Source organism: Staurois parvus, unplaced genomic scaffold (genome assembly GCF_062004578.1).
Source record: "Staurois parvus isolate SC_StPar_1 unplaced genomic scaffold, SC_StPar_1.0 ptg000005l, whole genome shotgun sequence".
Classification (NCBI taxonomy): domain Eukaryota; kingdom Metazoa; phylum Chordata; class Amphibia; order Anura; family Ranidae; genus Staurois; species Staurois parvus.
The window spans coordinates 2,620,522-2,642,017 of NW_028317801.1; the positions used below are offsets into that span (position 1 = coordinate 2,620,522).

General features: G+C 41.2%; 1 protein-coding gene across 3 annotated transcripts in view; it reads left to right on the forward strand.

Annotated features, from left to right (window-relative positions):
* The window catches only part of DPP6 (dipeptidyl peptidase like 6), a 1,666,940-nt gene that overhangs the window by 1,450,587 nt on the left and 194,857 nt on the right, over positions 1-21,496 (forward strand). For all 3 annotated transcript variants that reach the window (XM_089692326.1, XM_089692191.1, XM_089692252.1), the window contains exon 8: positions 11,641-11,761. In XM_089692326.1, the coding sequence (XP_089548452.1) occupies positions 11,641-11,761 (121 nt within the window). The remainder of the gene's footprint in view (positions 1-11,640; positions 11,762-21,496) is intronic.

Genomic DNA, 21,496 nt, shown 5'->3' on the forward strand with positions numbered 1-21,496 from the left:
TACCTGTCCCTCGGTCCAGCGGTATCCTCACCACGGCTGGTTTCACTGGCCATCTTCTCTCCCTGGCGCCGGCATCTGTAGTGTGGGCACTTGTCTGTGACAGCTTGTGGCTTCACAGCTGGGTGCCCACTGCACATGTGCGAGAAGCGCTGCACTTTGTGAATGGCCCCATAGTCTTCTGGGATCTGTCATGTGTCCCAGAAGAGTACAGGAAGGGAGGACAACTTCTGCTTCCGATCGCCTAGGTGATCACAGTGGAAATGGGAACGGGTACCTGTCAAATTCGGGTACCAGCTGCCCAAAGATGCCAATCCTTATTGGGGAGCGGGGGACAAAGCATTAAAGTGAAACTTCCCCTTTTGGGGGGAACTCCGCTTTAATTGCGTTTTTAATTTTTTTGTTAAAAGGTAATCTTATCCTTTAAGCATCAGCTTTGGGTAGACTGGACCTTTAAAACATAACTAAAGGCAAAAAATGTTTTGTTTTGTTTTGGATTAAGTGGAGATGGATTAGAACACCTGTCAGTTTTTATTACTGTCTGTGTCCCAGTTAGGGAGATTTACCCTGTTTGTCCTGTTTATCATTAATCATTGAAAGTAAAAGAAAATCCCAAATTTTGGGTTGCCCCCAGAAAAGTAATAGGAAATCTTCCAATGGGGACACTAGTTCTGGTGACCTGGAGCCCCCAAGGAATTCCCTTAATTTGCAGGGGTTTCTTTGTTTGGCTAGGAAGTAAAGGGAAATCTCTACAATGGGACACAAATGGCGAAAAAAAAATCTCACAGGGGTTACAACCCTTTATTACTCTATTCAAAAATTTAAAAAAAAAGTTCTACTTTAACAACAGATTTAGCAGAAAGTATTAAGGCTTTAGAAATCTGTATTCTTACTAGTCTGTTTCAAATGCCGCTTTACAAATTGACTCCTTAGTACAAGTCACCTGCTAATCTGGCACTATCTACAGGCAGCTTAACTCTTCAATAAGAAGTGGAATCCAACACAAATTAAATGCAGATAAGTGCAATACAGAGTATGATTCTTTTGAAGTGTAAGAAGACAATGACTTTCCTAAGCCATGTCTCTGTGAAGAACTAACACTGACTGAGTTAACATGGAAGAAGCACGGAGAGTCTAGCTAGGACTGAACTAACAAGTGCTAAATGGAGGGGAAGACACATACAATTTGTTTCTCGTACTGTTGCATCTGATTTTTCATACAACAAGATAGCAAAAAGGCAGCTTAAACAGCCAATGTATTTTATTCTTAGCCAATTTGATATGAACTTATTTAAGCTCCATATACAGTTCCAATATAGACAGAGATTAGTGGCATGAATAATGGCTACATGAAGGAGGAGTAATCACACTAGATGAAAGCTAGCATACTAGCTACAGATGGCTTTGGTCACTAAATACCAGTGTTCACAATAAATTCTCCAAATTACTGAATTAGGGGTAGACCTGCTCTTTGTTTTTGTGCTACGGAGGAAAGGCAGCATAGACATCTCAGACTTAGCAATACAATCATGACCTTGAAAAGAGAGGACATAAGCTTGGTCCTAGAGGCTATGGATATTCCAATGAATTTGGGCAGATGTTCTTGCTGTTTATTGCCAAATACTAGCAGTATGAAGCTTGCAGTGTGTATTGGAGTCATTAAGGTGAGGTGCTTGCTGTTTGTGCTAATGAAAATGTAAATTTAGAGTGGTTTGGAGTGAAAATGATATGAACTGAGAGTATGTAGAGAATTTCCCAAGGCCCATGGCAATTTTCATTTGATACTACGGGGAGCCCCTGAATGTTATTCTATTTACCTAAATATCAGGCAGGAATCTTTACCAAATTAGTTTTGTAAATGTGCAAAATTTAGGTGCAGAGCAAAGTATAACTACCAGTCTTCCAAAACCAGGTGGCTGGGACTACAAGTCCAAAAGTGCCTTGCGCTGAACTGAACTTGATGTAATCTTATTAGTGTACATTAATGCTTTAAAATTATTGCTTTCAACCATAGTGTGTATATGTGTAGGTTTCCTTAGAGGCAGCCATATTTGCTTAAGGGAAGAGAACCTGGGACAATTCTGCAGGGCCTGTCAGGGGTCTGTGCTACACAGGGAGAATAAAGACCATTATAGTGCCCATATGACATAGACCATAGAAGCTGTTTTATAAAATCTAAAACAAGACTGAAGCTATTGTCTACAAAAGCCAAGCAAATCGTGCCATCTTTCATTCTCTGATCTTCAATAGGAACATAAAAATGGTAGATTCACTAACGAAAGCTAGAGCAATGGTGGAGCTGTTGGTCGCACTGGTCATGATCTCTGGGCCAGTTTAACTTCTGTTGTAGATACTGATAGCAACGTATCATTTTCCTTTCTTTAAAACACAAAACCTTCTAGGTCGCCATGGGCAGCTTCTCTACCATTTCTCCGGTTTTATTCTTTAAATATATCTTTCTCTCAAGAGAAAAAAAAACTCCACTATTGCTCTGGCTTCAGTTTTCATAAATCATCACCAAAAACCGATCAGTTGTCGTGGTCAACAACTCCAGATATAAATACAGTTTTTAGGTAGTCAGAAAGCCATATGTAGCAGACTCTTTATTCTCTCAGACAAAGGGATGATAAGGAGAAATACATCCATACATCCTTTAGTGTAGCTGTCATTTGATGAAGTTGAATCTTGGACAAGCCAGGTGAAATGCAGTACCTGACAAGTAGACATGCCAAGAATAGAAAACACGGTGAATGTTATTCTCTTTAATTATTAGACAAGACAGTCACATAAAAAATATCTGACAGGCCTAATGCAGTAAAAGGCTGCTTCCCCCCGGCACTAACCTTTCAATGGATTGTTAGCAGGTCAGAATAAAATGCTCTCTTTTAAATGTGCTTTCATGAAATAAATTAAACCTCTTCTGAGCTGGAGAATCTTCACAATAAGGCAAAGTAAATCATTAGGTGGAGGACGAGACGCCAGAAATAAATTAATCAAATTCTTGCCTTTATTATGTAGAACAAAAATAAAAGTCAGTTGTCCTTCACTAAATTACATGCATTGTATTGTTTAGGTATGAAGCTAACAAGGCAAAGCCTTGTAGCAAGTCCATGTCTCCCTTAAGAATCTACCAATTGACTAGTATGTGGAGAAGTGAACAAAAAATGGTGAGATGCCTTTATTGACCACATTGGGAAAATTCTAGTTGCCTGGTTGTCTGTGACTTTAAGGACCCATTCAAACTTCTGTTGCTGTGTGTTGCATTAATGCATGCGTGTTAACTAGTGCTGTGTCATACGTTAGGGCAGCCTGTTCATTGAACAAATGGGCTGCCAGTGCACAGCAACAGACCAAAAATGAACATGCAGCCTACATGTCTTTTTTTTGTTAGTGACAGTTTCATTCCGTTACAGAATACTTAAACCCATTCAGTGCAAAATAGAGATGAAAGGCAAAACATTTATGTATCGATATAGAAATAAACATCATAAACACCTTTGTTTTCCTTTTTTTATAAGTAGTCATGTACCCTCTGTTCTCAACTGCATAAGGATTCTCAGGGAGTCGGGGAGGAGAAACACCAGCACACTGATCTTCTCAATGAATAACTGTTGGGGGAGGGGGGGAGGAGATGTGTCAGCACAAGTCTGATAATTGAAGGAAAGCAGACTGAGTTCTCAGCACAGCTAGAACACTGACCATGCCTAGTGTGGTCAGTCTTTATTAGATAAGCAAAGGGACTTTAAGGAACACCATGGATTTCACACAAAGTATGTAATACAAAAAGAACAGGATACATTTTCATACAAGTACATGGTACAGCAGGCACATATCAGGAATATGAAATGAATTGGAACTAAACCCTACTATCATTTATAGGCAAGGAAGCTACCATCTTAGTCTTTAGTTGATCTTCGGTTTCCATGGTGCTGCACATGCGATCAGTTCTGACACCAGCCATTTGATGGCTTGACAGTTCATTGAGGCACAATGATAGTTAACATTCACTTCATGCCTTGACTATAAGAGATTTTAAATGAATCAATTAAAAATTATAATTACTTAATACCCTTTATCTGGATGCTGAGCTATAGGGGCTGATTTACTTAAAGTATATCTATACCTTAAATGTTTTTTTTTGTTGGTTTGTTTTGAATAGCATGGGGAAGGATTAGGCCTTCTGTCAGGTTTTACTGCCATCAGAGACTTTGTTGTAGATTGTCCATCATTTCCTGTCTTGTTGTAAAATATTTTGTCCCAGAACAAAAAGTTGTGGAAATCTCACTAATGGAGTTTTGGATAGCTGTAAAACCTGGCAGGGGTTCTAGCCAATAACCAAAATCTAAAAAAATAAATTGTGTATAAATATACTGTAAAGTGACCTTGTCGTTACAGGTTCAAAACAACAAACAGCAATGCCGGAAGATAGAAGAGTCATACTTACCTTTTCCCATGGTCTGTGTCTTGAAACACAACCATGATGCTGTTCCTCAGCTGCCGCTTGTTGGATGAGTTGGATTTCTGTTTCCCTTCTCGCATGCAGTGATTCCACCCACAGATGTATCGGCAGATACAGGGAACCACTACATGTGGCAGGTCTAGCAGTAATTCATGCACTCAGAAGTGTTGAATACATCCTGGCTGGGGAACAGCATTGCAGTTGTGCTTCAAGGCATGGGCCATTGGATAGGTATGTATATAGCCTCTTTTTTTCATTAAAAGTGGACCCAAACAGAAATTAAGTTTTCACCCACCCATAGTCCATTTTGATCCATGTAATCACAGGTCAAAAAATGGACAGACTGACTACCCATGTGAAAAAATAAATATTAAAATAACAAACATATCATACTTACCTGCTCTGTGCAATAATTTTGCACAGAGCAGCCCTGATCCTCCTCTTCTGGGGTCCCCCACCAATGCTCTGGGCTCCACCCCCTCCCCGCCAAGTGCCCTCGCTGTGTGTGCACTCTTGTGTGCTCACTCCTGAGCCCTGCCAAAGTGGGGCTTGACCCTGGCTCTTCATCGCTGGCTCTGATTGACAGAAGCAGGAGAAAATGAGGAGCGAGAGAGCTGACAGAACCTCAGGTCTTGTGAACATCGCTGGATCAAGATCAGGCTTAGGTATGTGTTTAGAGGGTCTGCGGGGAATTTGCATGCAGAAGGTTTTTTTTAATTTACAGCATAGAATGCAGTAAGGTAAAAAAAACCTTCTGTCTTTACAACCACTTTAAATCATGCAGCCATAAAAAGTAAGAATTGTCTCTGACAAAATATCGTTCACTGTTGTGCATCCCTGTGCATACTCATGCAGGTGGGTGAACATAGCCATGCTCAGCAAAATAGCTTACTAACTAATTAGGTGTGTAGGTTATTCTGAATATTTTCTGGTGAAAAGAGGTGGACTTTGTTGGAAATAAATACAATATATTAATAATTGCTTTTATTTTACAAAAAGTGGGGAAAGGTTATAACCTCAGGCTTTTATTAGTCTCTGTCTGACACCCACGCCCTCTCAGGTTTTATTCTGGTGTCACTGGGACAAGAAGTGAAGGGAATCTCCCCCATGAGAATACAGACAATAAAACTTAACAGAAGGAGACCAGCATTCCCAGTCTGAATATTTCCCTTGGTACTGGTTTCTTTCTATTTTTCTTTCATTTTAATGTAAATTTGATATGATTTCACAATCATGGATTTTATGGGGTTGCTAAATTTGAGTGCTTTACTGTATGTTGCTTATGTGTTGTGTTTTCTGTAGCAGTACCCCCAAAAGGAGCTGCTGGAAAGATGCCCAGAGTTATTTTCCTAGTAGTTGCCACACAGCAAGGCACATTGTCACTCCTTTGATTCAGTGAACAGTCCAAGAGTGTTCTCTTTTTGGTGTTCTTAGTTTTGGATAACTTGGATAGAGATAGGGAACCATATGGGATACTTCAGAACTATGTACAAACAGGAGGACACTCTTTCTTCTGTAGAACTATGAGCTTGGTCCTTGTGCAAGTAAATGGTGGACTAAGCCTTGTAGAAGCAACTTGAGAAATCTGGATACTGGACACAATGTTCTCTTTTGAACACAGTTGACTCTCTAGAACCAGAGGGGTGGCAACAACACACAGTCTCTAGGATATCTCACAACAGTCTGTACTCACTAGTGTCCTCAGAAGATTGGTTGCCTCCTTCTAATATCTTCCACACACTTTCTCCCTGTGATACCAGATTAGATCCTCAGATGACAAACCCCTCAGTCAACTTCATCAACTTTCAGCAGAATCGAACCCCAGCCATCCCAACTGGGACAATGATGAGAAGCAGACACATAGCAGGCTTGCTCAGGGGGCAATCAGCCCCCTAGGCTGCAATCTCAGGGATAAGACACCTTTGTTCCAAGTCTCAGACTATTTATACACCTTCCTAGCAACCATCTGTGCAGTCTTGGCTGGGACAGTATACATATTCATGCTGCCCACATACATTTCTCCACAGTTATATTCCAGAACCACCCAAAAAGTTCTGGATTGCAGGAGACAGCCTGTGAAACACAGAACAGACCTAAACAATCACAGTCACACTGATTACAGTGAGCCCAGAACTAAATTTGCTTAACCTAGCACCAATCTAGAAGGGTGCTACACTTCCATTCCCAGTACATTTTTTGTTATTAGGAAAGCATCACGGTATTTCTAGCCAGGATTTATGTATAAGAACAGTTACACTACACCTACTAGGTTAAGTGCTGTGTGATATACAGTATGTAAAAACAATTTGCAGTTATATTGGTGTAGAAATCGCTGCTCTATGTGTTACCTGTATTGCAGTTCTGTATGCTTTTTGGATGCAGTGGTTTGGAACATTGCTACATAGTGGAAATACACACTGCTATATTAGTCATTAAGTTGATATATGTTTCTGGAGCATGTTCCCCTCACTGTTTATCAGCCTGCTGTCACCTAGATGGTCTGATTTGAAGATTTTATTTAATGTAAAGCTAAGACCTTTTTTTATGATGCCTGCGGGAAATGCCGTAAGGCCAAGACTGGTGACCTGATTTAGCACATTCTACCTGTCAGGGGACATTAGGAATGGCCAGCAGCTCTCCAGAGAGGTTAGCAAACTAATAACATGAAGACTGTTAGGAAAAATGTGAAAGACATAGCTGGTATAGGGGGTGAGTGAAGCTAGCTCCCGGAGGTCTGTCTGCTGTGATGATGTCATTGTACACTACTTTCCTCTACATGGAGAAATGTCATGTGTACATGGGCAGCCACATGTCACTCCAAGAGGTATAATTCCCAACATGCTGATATAAAATATTGGCACTTTCAATGTGTCTGTCATACGTTAAGAAAGTTAATGTTGTTACAGAGAAAACGGAGGCAATCCAGAAATTGCTTCCACATTTTATATCAAGCTTCCATTGCTGAGCAATCAACAGAAAACATTGGAAGAATGTGGCGCCTTTTACATAAAGCCGACAATAGGGGGATCAAAATTCGGCTAGTTCAGCAGGGCTATGTATGGGCATTTATGTATGGGCAGGCTGGTTGTACTGAAGTTTATAATTTGATCAACTTCAGTACAACCAGACTGTCGGGTTGTTTCCATTCGATCACTGCTGGCAGCTATAGCAGCCAACATTGACCATTGTGTTCTGACAGCTGTGAAACCTCCACACTGACTATGTTCTGACAGCTGGGAAACCTTAACACTGGCTATTTTCTGACAGCTGGGAAACCTCCACACTGACTGTGTTCTGACTGCTGGGAAACCTCCACACTGACTATTTTCTGACAGCTGGGAAACCTCCACACTGACTATGTTCTGGCAGCTGGGAAACCTCCACACTGACTATGTTCTGGCAGCTGGGAAACCTCCACACTGACTATGTTCTGACTGCTGGGAAACCTCCACACTGACTATGTTCTGGCAGCTGGGAAACCTCCACACTGACTATGTTCTGACAGCTGGGAAACCTCCACACTGACTATGTTCTGACAGCTGGGAAACCTCCACACTGACTATGTTCTGACAGCTGGGAAACCTTAACACTGACTATGTTCTGACAGCTGTTAAACCTCCACACTGACTATGTTCTGACAGCTGGGAAACCTCCACACTGACTATGTTCTGACTGCTGGGAAACCTCCACACTGACTATGTTCTGGCAGCTGGGAAACCTCCACACTGACTATGTTCTGACAGCTGGGAAACCTCCACACTGACTATGTTCTGACTGCTGGGAAACCTTAACACTGATTATGTTCTGACAGCTGGGAAACCTCCACACTGACTATGTTTTGACAGCTGGGAAACCTCCACACTGACTATGTTCTGACAGCTGGGAAACCTTAACACTGACTATGTTCTGACAGCTGGGAAACCTCCACACTGACTATGTTCTGACAGCTGGGAAACCTCCACACTGACTATGTTCTGACAGCTGGGAAACCTCCACACTGACTATGTTCTGACAGCTGGGAAACCTCCACACTGACTATGTTCTGACAGCTGGGAAACCTCCACACTGACTATGTTCTGACAGCTGGGAAACCTCCACACTGACTATGTTCTGACTGCTGGGAAACCTTAACACTGACTATGTTCTGACTGCTGGGAAACCTTAACACTGACTATGTTCTGACAGCTGGGAAACCTCCACACTGACTATGTTCTGACAGCTGGGAAACCTTAACACTGACTATGTTCTGACAGCTGGGAAACCTCCACACTGACTATGTTCTGACAGCTGGGAAACCTTCACACTGACTATGTTCTGACAGCTGGGAAACCTTAACACTGACTGTGTTGATGAGGGAATCAAGTAATTTTTTTTCTGAAGCCCATGGTTTCAGGACAGAAAATTGCTTAATTTATGGCCCTCATAAAGCACACCTGCACCAGAACCCCACCAATTATGAGTTCCATAAATGTGAACCATCCAATCAAACAAGGACAGCGAGGAGGTATAGCTGAAGGGATGGCACTTACGCTTTGTCAAAGCCTTTTACCCCCTGCAGTCTAGATTGTTCCATCATTGGATTAACTGTCTTGGCATCTCTGAGCATTTAAAACAGATGTTCATTATTACTGATGTGTAAAATTCTCTTCCCTTGCAGTTTTTTAATTTATTTTCCTGTCATTCACAGCATATACTTTCAGCTGTTTTTAACACAAAAACTTTATCTAATAATTTGCAATAATTGCTTATTTATATGCCACTATGCATTGTTTGACAGGCGTTATAGCAAATGTGACAAACCAGTTCTAATGCTCTGTTCATACGTCAGATGTTAAGTATACTTAATAGCAGTCCATTTTTGAGCTACATGGAATTCTTAAAAAAGACCTGTCACAAAACAATACAATGACGTTCAGCAAATCTAGAAGGTCAACCAGTTGGCTGCATCATTCAAGCTGACATCAGCTGTCAGTGCTTATCTCACAGGTTTTTAGCAATCCTACATAAGAGAACATCCCAGTTTTATGATAGAAATAGTGGAGATTGATGTCTGTGGAATGCCATAGTGAGGATGAAGAGAGATGTGATGTGATGGAAAACTTGCTTGCCATCTTTGAACAGTGCCAAAATGATAACAATGCAGAATTAAAACTGAACATTAACCTTATATTTTGCTATCTCTGGTAAATACATCATTGCTTAATCAACGTTCTAATAGAATGTTAAATAAAACCTTTCCATTTTCATTATATTTCAACACTGGGTCTCTGTGCTTCTCTATGCAATGCAGAAAGCTCATAGCTGGTAGAAGGGTACTGAAGGCATCACAGCACCCTGCCTCTGTGCTTTACTCAATAACCCTCAGCCCTGCTGCAAGCAGTGGGTTGGCACTTGGGAGGAGTTATGTAATACAAGTTGCCTTCATGGCAGGTGCCATTGCAGAGGAGTGTGCATTCTCAGATTGGTGACATGCGGCAGAGGGGTGTGGCCAAGGGCAGGCACTGTGTGGAAGCCAGTGAATTCAGGATAAGCTACATGGCTGACTTCATCAACGTGCAGCCTTGGGCTTTTTGTGTTAAATGGGACATGTCCCTTCCTGGGAACAGCACCTTACCTGAGCTGAGAGGTGTTGTGCACAGGAGGATTAGAGCAGTGTTGTTTGGCTTTTTCTTTTCTTTTTTTTGTTTACAAACTTTTTTTAAAGCAAAATTGAGATAAAAAAAGTCTTGAAAATCACTGTCTAAAGGTATAGGACAAAATGGTATCTACCATAGGAGCAAACAAGAGACTAAACATTAAAGTATTACTAAATCCACAACAGTAAAATCAGTCTATATATGCAGTAAAGCATGCTTGTTATACTCACTGTGGAACCTATGGGGTTAATCCTCTGCATTGTGTAAAAAGGATGTTTGATCCTGTCTTCTCTGATCCTCCCCTTCTTCTACTATAACCCAAACCTTCTGCTGAGAAAACAGAGCCTTGGGGGCAAGCTGTACATGCTCAGTTTTGTCTGTATTGCTAGAGATTTTTTTTTCCTTGGGAGAGTGCATGTGATCCGCCAATCAGCGCTGTCCAGGCAAAGGGTCAGGAGTTATGCAGCCTCATAGGACAATCGGGGAAGAATGAAAACTTCTCTTCTACAATCTTTAACGAGTGCTCTGCTGGACACTGATAGAAGTCACAAGATTGCTATATACTGTTGATGAGAAAAGGTATTCAAGCAGTTTATATTTACTAAACTAATTGTATTTCCATGCCGTGTGTACTGTGGGAGACCAAATATAGTGAATGCAGGGTCCTGGGTTTAGTAGCACTTAAAAAGAAAAAGAAGAAAATGCAGCAAAAAGAAAAGGCACTTCTATGGTATAGAATAAATAGAAGCACAGATTAGCAGCATACAGTGCCATTCAGACCAAAAAAAATCAGCAATCATTAAACACATGGATATAAACATGGTCATTAGAGTTAAGCAAGCTATTGAGTTTGGAATAACTGAGGTAAGTAATATAAAAATCAAGAAACCCACTTGGCATCAAACTTTTCTGGCTTTTTCTTGTACCACTAACATAAAGTGTTTCCAATTTAAGAAGGTCATTCTCCTATTGGCCTCCATTCAAAGGGACTTCTACACTGGTTGCCATGAAAGTAGACTCCTAGCCTTTGACCACCAATTGCAAATTGCAAATTATTATGTGTTTAAAGTGGAACTTCATTGCATCTGAGCACCATAAACCAAAAACACAATTTAATTCATTTTTACTATTCAAAGCAAACTTCCTTATCCATCCATGTCTTCATGCTTTATTTAGCTGAGAAACCACTTTTTAAACCTCCACCCCCTAGCATTTGTTGTAGTGGCCATCTTGAGAAAGGGCAGATGAAGCATTTACTTCCTGGAATCCATCTGCCCAGGTCTGTTGTCTGTCGTCTGTCGTCACTGTGTGGGCCAGACCTTCCTGCTTTCTGTACTACCTATTAGCTGAATTGCAGGGCATTTGCAATTGTGGCAGCGGAGGGGGAGTAGAGGCAGATAAGCAAAGATTCCACAATTGGGTGAAACTCTGCTTTAACATCCTACTTTTAAAGCTAAGAAACTTTCTTAATTTACTCTGAATATCTGAAGATTAGCACGTGAACAAGATCTTACCAGCTGACCTTCTTATTCTTTTCTTCCATTGTAGATTTTTATATTCGAAAACAATATCTTCTATAAAATGAACGCAGACAGCCGACCCATCCGTCTGGTCTCTACTGGGAAAGAAGGAGTCATTTTTAACGGGTTGAGCGACTGGCTTTATGAAGGTAGGACAAATTGCTTTGAAAAAAAAATGAAATGCTATGAATGATAGCTGCCATTTTACTGTAATAAAACCATACATTAGACTTCCGTACAACAACATTAAAGTCGTTCAGTCCTTCAGATGCCAATATCGTTCCCATATGAAATGTGGCAAAGGGCATTGATAGCATTTTTGTGACAGATCATTGTGTCTTGTTCTTAAAATTGCATCCGCACTCGGCTCTTGAAAAAGGTATGCATCACTTTGTGTGTCTGGAACATAAAAAGCCTGTGTGTTTGTGATATATAGAGTGATGGATCAGGCCTTGCAAATGGCCATTTTGCTGTGAAATTGACAAGAGGTACACTTTGTCTTCCAGCACTCCCGCAGGCTACAATTTGCAAGCGTGTAGCTTTATTTCGTAAATTAGGGTTTAAAGAGGGAAAAAAAGAATGCCTAGCAACTATATATATATATATATATATATATATAAAAAACACATTGAAAAAAGTTTTTAAAAATCTACTTGAATTGATAAGTTTTTACAGTATATATCTATAAAACTATACTAGTATAGTACTGTAACAGGGTTACTTGCCAAAAAGATCTCACTAGATGTGGCTCTATAGGCTGTTATACTCTTACTGATTACTGACCCTTCACTGATCTTCCATAACTCCTGACGTCTAACTATAGCCCTAGGCCAATGAAATGGTTTATTTATTTATAAAGTACAACACATGATAGGCTCAATTCACAAAGCTTTAGTAGTAGATGGGGTTCTTTATCAGCTGTGTAACTGCTGTTTTTAAATCATATTGGACACAGCAGAATATAACTGTCCTTTTTTGAAAATAGGGATCCTTACCTGGGTGGTAAAGTGGTTTTAAACCCAAAAATTACCGCAGCTTACTAATTCTTAAATACGGTGGTTGCATTATTTTTTTGTAGGCTTTTTTCCTTTTTTTCACCTGGTATTCCAACCTGTAAGTATGTTAACTTTCAACTTCCTTTAACCTCCCTAGCGGTATGATTATTTCATATTTTTGGTGCTGAAAGCGGTACCATTATTTTGCATGGAAATATGTAGTTTTTTTATTGTAGGCTGTAATTTTTAGGAATAACTCACTGAAATCTGTCTGAACAAGATTCTAAATCATACATTTAATTCAATAATATATTCAAACCAAAAACACTGAAATTTGAAATATAGCGCCACGTTCGCACATCGCTGAGCAAAGTCGCAAAATTGTTTTCAGTGTCTGATGACGAATTTCTCCACGAATCATTATCACTCAATTCTGCAAGTGGTTCTGATTTACTATCGCTGTTCTCTAGCTGATCTAAACCCGCTTTTGACCTAAAGGGACACTTTTTGGACGCCATGGACTCTTCTACGTTTCCAGGCAGAAAGAACAATCAAAATGCAGGCAGGGGACAGGACAAAGCACTAGGGACAAAATGTATGTGAAATGGTTTGAAACAGCAATGTTTTACTATGTAAAATCGTTTTGAAAAAAATGAAATTTTTTTTAAATTTTCAAATTTCCCGCCGCTGGCGGCGCCCGTACGTCCCGACGTCACAGGGACCGGAACACAGGAAGCGGATGCCGGCATCAGCCAGAGGAGATGGCCGGGGACGCTGCAGGGGACACATCGCGGGAGCCAAGGACAAGGTAAGTGCTGCAGGGACTCCCTATGCAGCGCTGCATGGTAAGCCCGAGTGTAGCTCGGGGTTACCGCTTTTGGTATAGAAATTTTACCCCGAGCTACACTCGGGAATACCGTTAGGGAGGTTAACAGACCAAGCTGTCTAGGCAAAGTGGCAGTTAGGAGGAAAAGACGAACTATGTAACACTGATGGGTGTGCTTACTGTTATTTATTTATGTAAAATTTTTATCCCAAAAGGAAAAAAAAACTGTTGCTGTAACGGCTTAAAGTAGTATTAAACCCAAAACCAAAAATTTAATATTTTACAGCTTACCAATCATTAGATTTTTTAGTCATTTTCCCTCACCTGGTGATCTGGCCAGTAACACACCTCCTGTATTAGGCTGCCTAAGTCCCTAAGACAGGAAGTGAGTTACTGGCAGGATCACAAGGTGAAAATAAAGGGAAAGAAAGACAGTTAGTGCCACCATTACAATTAAGGATTGGTAAGATGCAATACATAACATTTTTGGGTTTATTACTGCTTTAACTTTGTGAACTGCACCTTTTGTGCAAAATTTACTAAGAAAAATTATTTTGTAAATGGCCTGAGAAATTGATAGAGTCAACTCTCTACACCATCATTGATTCTAATGTAACTTACCAATCTGATGTATCTATGATTGGTGATGGTGGGGGTTAAAATGTATTTCCACTTTTGAAGCCAAATTTCAAAAACAGTTCTTATTTCTACATGTCCCCTACATTCAACTAGCATAACTAACAAACACAGATCTAAAAAATACAACCTACCATTTTTACATGTTCTATTCTGAACTATTCTGAACTCTCCAGCTGTACTCTTTGTTTAGGAGAGGGCTGGGCAGCTGTGGTTACTATAATTAACCCTGTCTGTGCTGTATAGGCAGATGTTCAATAATCAATTGTACCTAGATTTGAACCCTGTCTGTCCTAACAAAGGGTTAAAGGTTTAGCCATGGATAGACCATTTGTGTTACTTGTGATGTGTGTCTTCTCCCTGCACCCGCTTTCACAATTTCAAAAACTCTGCCCACACGGCCACATCATTCATTCACAGAGTTCTAAGAGTGAATGAACTGCAACTACCATCAGCCACCGCAGCTGACAGCTTGTAGTTCTCAATGAACTGCGAGGGTGCTGGTGAGCGCTCTCGTAGTTCATTGATTCTTTCCATAGGAGGTAAGAGCAGACAGTGTACTGAAAAGCTGCAGGAGCCTAGCATTGCACCCATGATCTACTGATGGCATGTGCATTTCTTTACAGGCTCCAGTGTCATAAATAATACCTGCACATTTTTTAACTGCAAAAAGATGTGCATTTATTATTTTTTTATTAAAGGTGAACTTTACCTTTAAATGTGTCAGGGTTTATTCATTCAGCAAGCTTTTTTAGCGTATAGTACAGCCTTTATCATCCTTTTTACCTCTGAGGAACCTTTAAAATAATTTTTGGGTTCTCAGAGAACCCCTGCTAAAGTTGATTTCACCTACAGTTCATGGCAAAATTAGCATGATCAAGAAGTTGAAGAAAGTTTTAAACAACAAAAATGATAATAAAAGATATTCTTATTATTACTATTGTTGTAATATAATTATAAAATAATTATAAGTAGTTGTAGCATTAGAAGTCATTTTGCATACCTAGAATGTTTGACACCCAAGGCTGGTCATTTTGTTATAAACTCCCTACAAAATTAATTTCAGTATGTTGGGTAGGTGCAGCGTGGTGCAGTGACAGTAAAGACACAGAGGCCTGGAGTGCAGTAACTAATGTGCTGAAGAACTTGCAACAGTACAACACGTGGAGAGCTCACCAGACTTGACTCAATGCAGCAAAAAGTCAGCAGTAGTAGGAAGGACTGAAGACAGTGCTTACCAAGGGGCTAGAATGCATCGTGGCCTGTCCAACCCAAAGGGGAGCTTGCTGAAGTGCAGACGTAGGTGCTGAGCTTTCCCTACTCCTCCAGAACCTCTCCTTGTCACTAGTGGTGTCCCTGACAAATGGGTATGCTCTTCTTACACTAGCCACATTGTAATTGCGCACCAAAACCTGGGTGCAGGGACTCCACGTGGCCCAAGATGGCCACCAGGGTCACCGGGATGCAGCAGAGCCAACCGGAACACTTCTTGCGTGAGTAAGCCATAGATAAAAGTTTCTCTTGACTTCTGCTCCAACTGCGGTCCGGATGAGTGCTACCTACAGTGGTAAAAGTAGACTGCGCCTGCCTACAGGTAATATTTTTTAAAGAAATAATGACTGCAGAATAGCAAGGCAGACAGTAAAAATTGTTGTGACCTCTAACACTAGGGGTTAATGTAGAAGTGACCTTTTGCATTGTTGACAGCTGTTGGAAAATTGTTGGAAATTTGCCCCCTTACACTGGTGGTCAGTGTACGTGAAGAATCAATCCGCTATTGCTCAGCTACCGCAGGAGGAACCCTAGGGATTCATGGAACTATGGCTGAGAAACATGTAGGGGATATGATCAAAGGGGGAGCTTCAGGTGTCTGTAATGTAGTTGGATGGTAGTCAGGATTAAAAAGGACATACAGTACTTTACCTTAATATTTCTTTTCAACAACAATCCAGTTTTAGGGATTAGCAAGAGCTCTGATGACTGATGACAGATTGTGTATTTCTAGGGGGTGACAAGGCATGACCGCTGCACAGTCTTGTGAGTGTGATCGGTGTATTCTGTGTATTCACACTACGGTTCATAAGAATGCCCTTATAACTTGTATACGATGATATTGGTTCTTCTCCAGTGAAAGATAGCTAATGTCACAGTGTGACGTTAGGAGACAAGCCAGATGCTGCTGGGTCCCTGGGGTTTAGCTTTACTGATTGTCATTTCCATCCTGTTTTCCTCTTCATAAAACAGCATGACAGGATATTAAACACAACAGCAATGTGACTGCTGAAAATGGTGTGTCGGCTCCGAGGTTACTTCGCCTTATGTGGACTGTTATCAGAACTGAAATCATGCAGACTTGCAGCCCCAATAATCTTTTTTTATTTGTGTGACAGAATAAATTACTAGGCCGTATGCTTATTATCATAAACTCGGTGGAGACTGGTGGTGGTGGCGGCGACGCTTTTACTATTGCTATCTGTAATGTTCACAAGTGCTTGACATTTGTAGAACAGTTTTATTCCTTCATGTGTTTATGTTGTGTTTTAAATATCATATTTATGGATTCGTTTAAGTTAGTTTTAATGGAAAATGTACACAGATTAAAAAAAGAGGAAACTATTAGGAATCCACAAGTCAAAGTTATCCCTCAAACTGAGCAGATCCCCACCTCTTCCACTCCTCTTTAGTACACGTATACTTTGAAAGGTATACTAGATCGGCACACTTCAAGGCTGGGTTCACACTTGTGCAGTGCGGTATATCGCATGGGGTTCGCACAGAAACCGCACCACATTCCTGTGTAAATCACATGCGAATTGTGTGCAGTGCGATTAGAGCCATACATTTTGTATGGCTCCAATCGCACCAAAAAAGGTGCAGGACCCTTTTTTTGATCCACACTAGAATCAGATCGCATGGGTATTCACACCGATCCGGTTCTGCACATCGCACAACGTTTCGGGGTGTTGTTACCATTCACACCCGCAGCGGTTCTCATGAACGGGGTGTGATTGTGATGCGGTGCGGAATTCGCACAGAATACGCTGTGAATTCTGCACAGCATCAGTGTGAACCCATTCTGAAGCAAAAATTCACACAACTTCCTTCAGCCTCTATCTAAATTGCAGCTTTTTTTTTATTCTGGAGCAAGTACGTTTTATGACAGCAATTGTTCCCACTTCCTCAGTCCAAGGGCATATTTACTGCGAGGCAAACAAGGCGTTTGTCTAGAGTGGCATTTTTCAGGGGGGCGGCACTGCCCCCCCAGAAGAAGGGATGAAAGAAGGGACACAAGCGGCATGGGGACCAGGTAGGATCTAAGACAGGCTGCAGGCTGCTTGACGGTGTATTCAGAGCCCGAATCTCATTCCCATGGCTGTCCTGTGAAGGTGAGTGTCTTTATCTCTGAATGCCTCAGTAGCCAAAAACTTCATCTGCAATGAGTTCCCATCGATTTACATATATTTAGTCAAGTCAAAAATGAAGTATACTCCATGGAAATGTTTTACTTTTTCAGCATATTTGAACATGCAAATATTAGATCTTTATTCAAATAGTGCCTGAAGGTGAATGTGATATGCCTAAAGTGATTGAAAAGCCTCATTCTATGCATGAAGGTAAAAAACCGTCTGCTTGCAGCAGCCCCCTAACCCCCCCCAATACTTGCCCGAGCCCCACTGTGGTCCAGCGATGTGCAAAAGAGCCTCAGCTCTCCAGGGACTCTCTCACTCCTCATTGGCTAGGAAATTTTCAATCACAGCCAATGAGGAGAGAGAGGAGGCAGGGCTGAGCCGTGGCTCTGTGTGTTAATAGGTCTGCAGAGCAGGGGCTCGGGAGCGAACCTGCTTCGGTGCCCCCATAGCAAGCTGCTTGCTTTGGGGGCACACAGCAGGAGGGAGGGGCCAACAGCGCTAAAGGTGGACAGTAAAATTACAATATAGTTCAATATAGAAGCAATATGAGGGCCCTGCTAATGGAGCTTACAATTGAAAGTGGAACCTAAGGGATTATCCCTCCACATTGTGTAAAAAGGATGCTTGATCCTGTCTTCTCTGATCTTCCCCTTCTTCTACTGTCCCCAATACATCTGAGATGGGGAAGCTGCACATGCTGTTTGGTGTGTATTGCTAGACAGTTTTTTTTCTTGGGAGAGTGCATGCGATCAGCACAGGGCCAATCAGCACTGTCCAGACAGAGAGTCAGGGGTTATGCAGTCTCATAGGACAGTCAGAGGAGAATGAAAACTTCTCCTATAAGCTATAACCAGTTCTCAGCTGGACACTGATAGAAGTCACAAGACTGCTATATACTGCTCATGAGAAAAGTTATTTAACAGTTTATATTTACTAAAATAACTGCATGTTCTGTGTACTGTGGGAGACTAGATATAGTGTATACAGGGGCCTGGGTTTAGTAACACTTTAAACTCAGATGACCATAACTACAAATGTTAACTGATTTTAAGCTGTATGTATGCTGTTAGAGGTGCCATATTGCTGAAATAGGGTTTTAACACTGGCTCAGCACTAGAAGGATTACATTTTAATTAACTGTTAAAAATAAAAACTTATGACATAAAAAATAACCCCCCCCCCCTTCCTCAGCATATTAGAAATACATTTCTGTATGACAGCTGGTGATGAATGTCCTCAAGCAGGGAGCTCCTTTTTCCCTCAGTCTTCCAAATGGGAAATTCAGATCAGAATCTGTGCTGCTTTAATAACCCAGCTGGGATCAGAGGCCTGTCCTGTAATGAATAGGTTCCTGCCATCATTGTTCATCCAGAGCTTCAAACATCAGCAGTTTGATAAGCCAAAATTATAAATAATGTTTTGCTGCTGCCACCTTGTGGATATATTTACTTATTGCCCAATTTATTTGATTTGAACAAAACAATTCACCAAATAGGTGTTTGTGTTGTGTTCTTCTTGCTTGTTTCCAAAGTGATTGCAGAATTATTTTTTTATTACATATTTTGGTAATATAGCATGAAGTAGACACTTAACAGACAAATACTAGCATGACAAAATCTAAACTATATCTATGCATAAAGTGAACAAGCAAAAGCTATAAACACAGATTTTCAATCAGATTAAGGACTGGAGACTGGCTAGGCCACTTCAGGACCTTAATGTGCTTCTTCTTGAGCCACTCCTTTGTTGCCTTGGCCATGTGTTTTGGGTCATTGTCATGCTGGAACACCCATCCACAACCCATTTTCAATGCCCTGACTGAGGGAAGAAGGTTCTCAGCCAAGATTTGACGGTACATTGCCCCATCCATCGTCCCTTTGATGCGGTGCAGTTGTCCTGTAACCTTAGCAGAAAAACACCCCCAAAGCAGAATGTTTCCACCACCATGTTTGACAGTTGGGATGGTGTTCTTGGGGTCATAGGCAGCATTTTTCCACCAAACACGGCGAGTTGAGTTGAGGCCAAAGAGCTCAATTTTGGTCTCATCTGACCACAACACTTTCAACCAGTCCTCCTCTGCATCATTCAGATGTTCAGTGGCAAACTTCAGATGTGTCTGTACATGTGCTTTCTTGAGCAGAGGGACCTTGCAGGCACTGCAGGATTTCAATCCTTGTCGGCGTAGTGTGTTACCAATTGTTTTCTTGGTGACTGTGGTCCCATCTGCGTGGAGATCATTGACAAGATCCTCACATTTAGTTCTGGGATGATTCCTCACTGTTCTCATGATCATTGACACTCCATTAGGTGAGATCTTGCATGGTGCACCAGACCTAGGGAGACTGACAGTTGATTTGTGTTTCTTCCATTTGTGAATGATTGCACCAACTGTTGTCACCTTCTCACCAAGCTGCTTGGCGATAGTTTGGTAGCCCAGCCCAGCCTTGTGTAGGTCTACAATCTTGTCCCTGACATCCTTGGACAGCTCTTTGGTCTTTGCCATGGTGGATAGTTTGGAATCTGATTGTTTGATTGCTCCTGTGGACAGGTGTCTTTTATACAGGTAAAAAAATGAGATTAGCAGCACTCCCTTTAAGAGACTGCTTCTAATGTCAGCTTGTTACCTGTATGAAAGACACCTGGTAGCCAGAAATCCTGCTGAATGATAGGGGATCAAATACTTATTTCAGTCATGAACATGCAGATCAGTGCATAATTTGTTAGACATGCATTTCCTTTGAATTTTTTATTGCTATTCTGTCTCTCAGTGTTACAATACACTTACCATTCGCTTTTTAGACTGATCATTTCTTTGTGAGTGGGCAAACATTCAAAATCAGCAGGGGATCAAATACTTATTTCCTCTACTGTATATACTGCTAAACGCTCAAAATTATTATTTTTTCCTGTCAAGAGCACTGGTGTTTTTTAAGCTAGTGTGCATGGAGCCTTATTCCAAGTGTGCTTACCACAGTATCTATCTGCTCATTATCAGAATGACCTGGGTGACTGCATGTCTTCCTGAAGCCTACCAGGTCCCATGCATGCGCACTCAAGCTTGTTCTAGGCCAGTAAAAGCTAAGGTAACTGCATTATACAAGTTATTTAGTTTCTCTTTGGAGCCAAGTAATATTAGTTTTGCTGTGACTGTAACTAGTGTGTGTAGGAATGTAGAAGGACACATAAGGCCTCATGCACACTGAACGTTTTTTCAGGGACATAGAGGGTTTTTTTTACTGCCTCTAAACTCGCCTGCATGGTAACCTATGTGTCCATACAGACATGGGCTTTTATAGGAGTGTAGAGGCAGAAGAAAAATCTCACAGCCAGTACGTCCAGGAGCAGCAGAGTTTGGGAAGAAAAAACACTTGACACCTGTAAATGCACCTAAACGCATGTAAATGCATCAAAACGCATGTTACACTAGGCACAGTTAGCGCTTGAGCGTTAATTCATTTCAATAGTCAAAATAAATAATTATTCTTGCCAATTAACCTCTCTACCGCTGCCCTATATTAGAAATACTGCTACAGGGCAGCAGGGCTGCGCAAAATCACATATAGATACGTGATTTTTCAATGGCAGCCTCAGCTCTCGATCACTGGATCCCAGCTGGTGATTCCCCGCTGGCATCCAGCGATCGCTGAGTATCACTGATGGGGGAGAGACCTGTATGTAAACAATACAGATCTCTCCCCTGTCAGCTCCTGCACATTGCTTTGTATTGTTCTGCATAGCAGAGCAATACAAAGCAATATGTGGATACAGCAAAACACACACAGTACACAGTAAAAGAGCACATTTAACCCTTTGATCGCCCCAGATGTTAACCCCCTCCTGCCCAGTGCCATTAGTACAGTGTCAGTGTTTTTTCTTAGCACTGATCACTGGGGTCACTGGGGATGTCAGTGACAGTTAGGCAGTTCCCCCCAGTGTCAGAATGCCTGCCGCAGTCCTGCAATAAGTCGCTGATTGCCACCATTACTAGTATAAAAAAAAAATTTCAGTATATATACT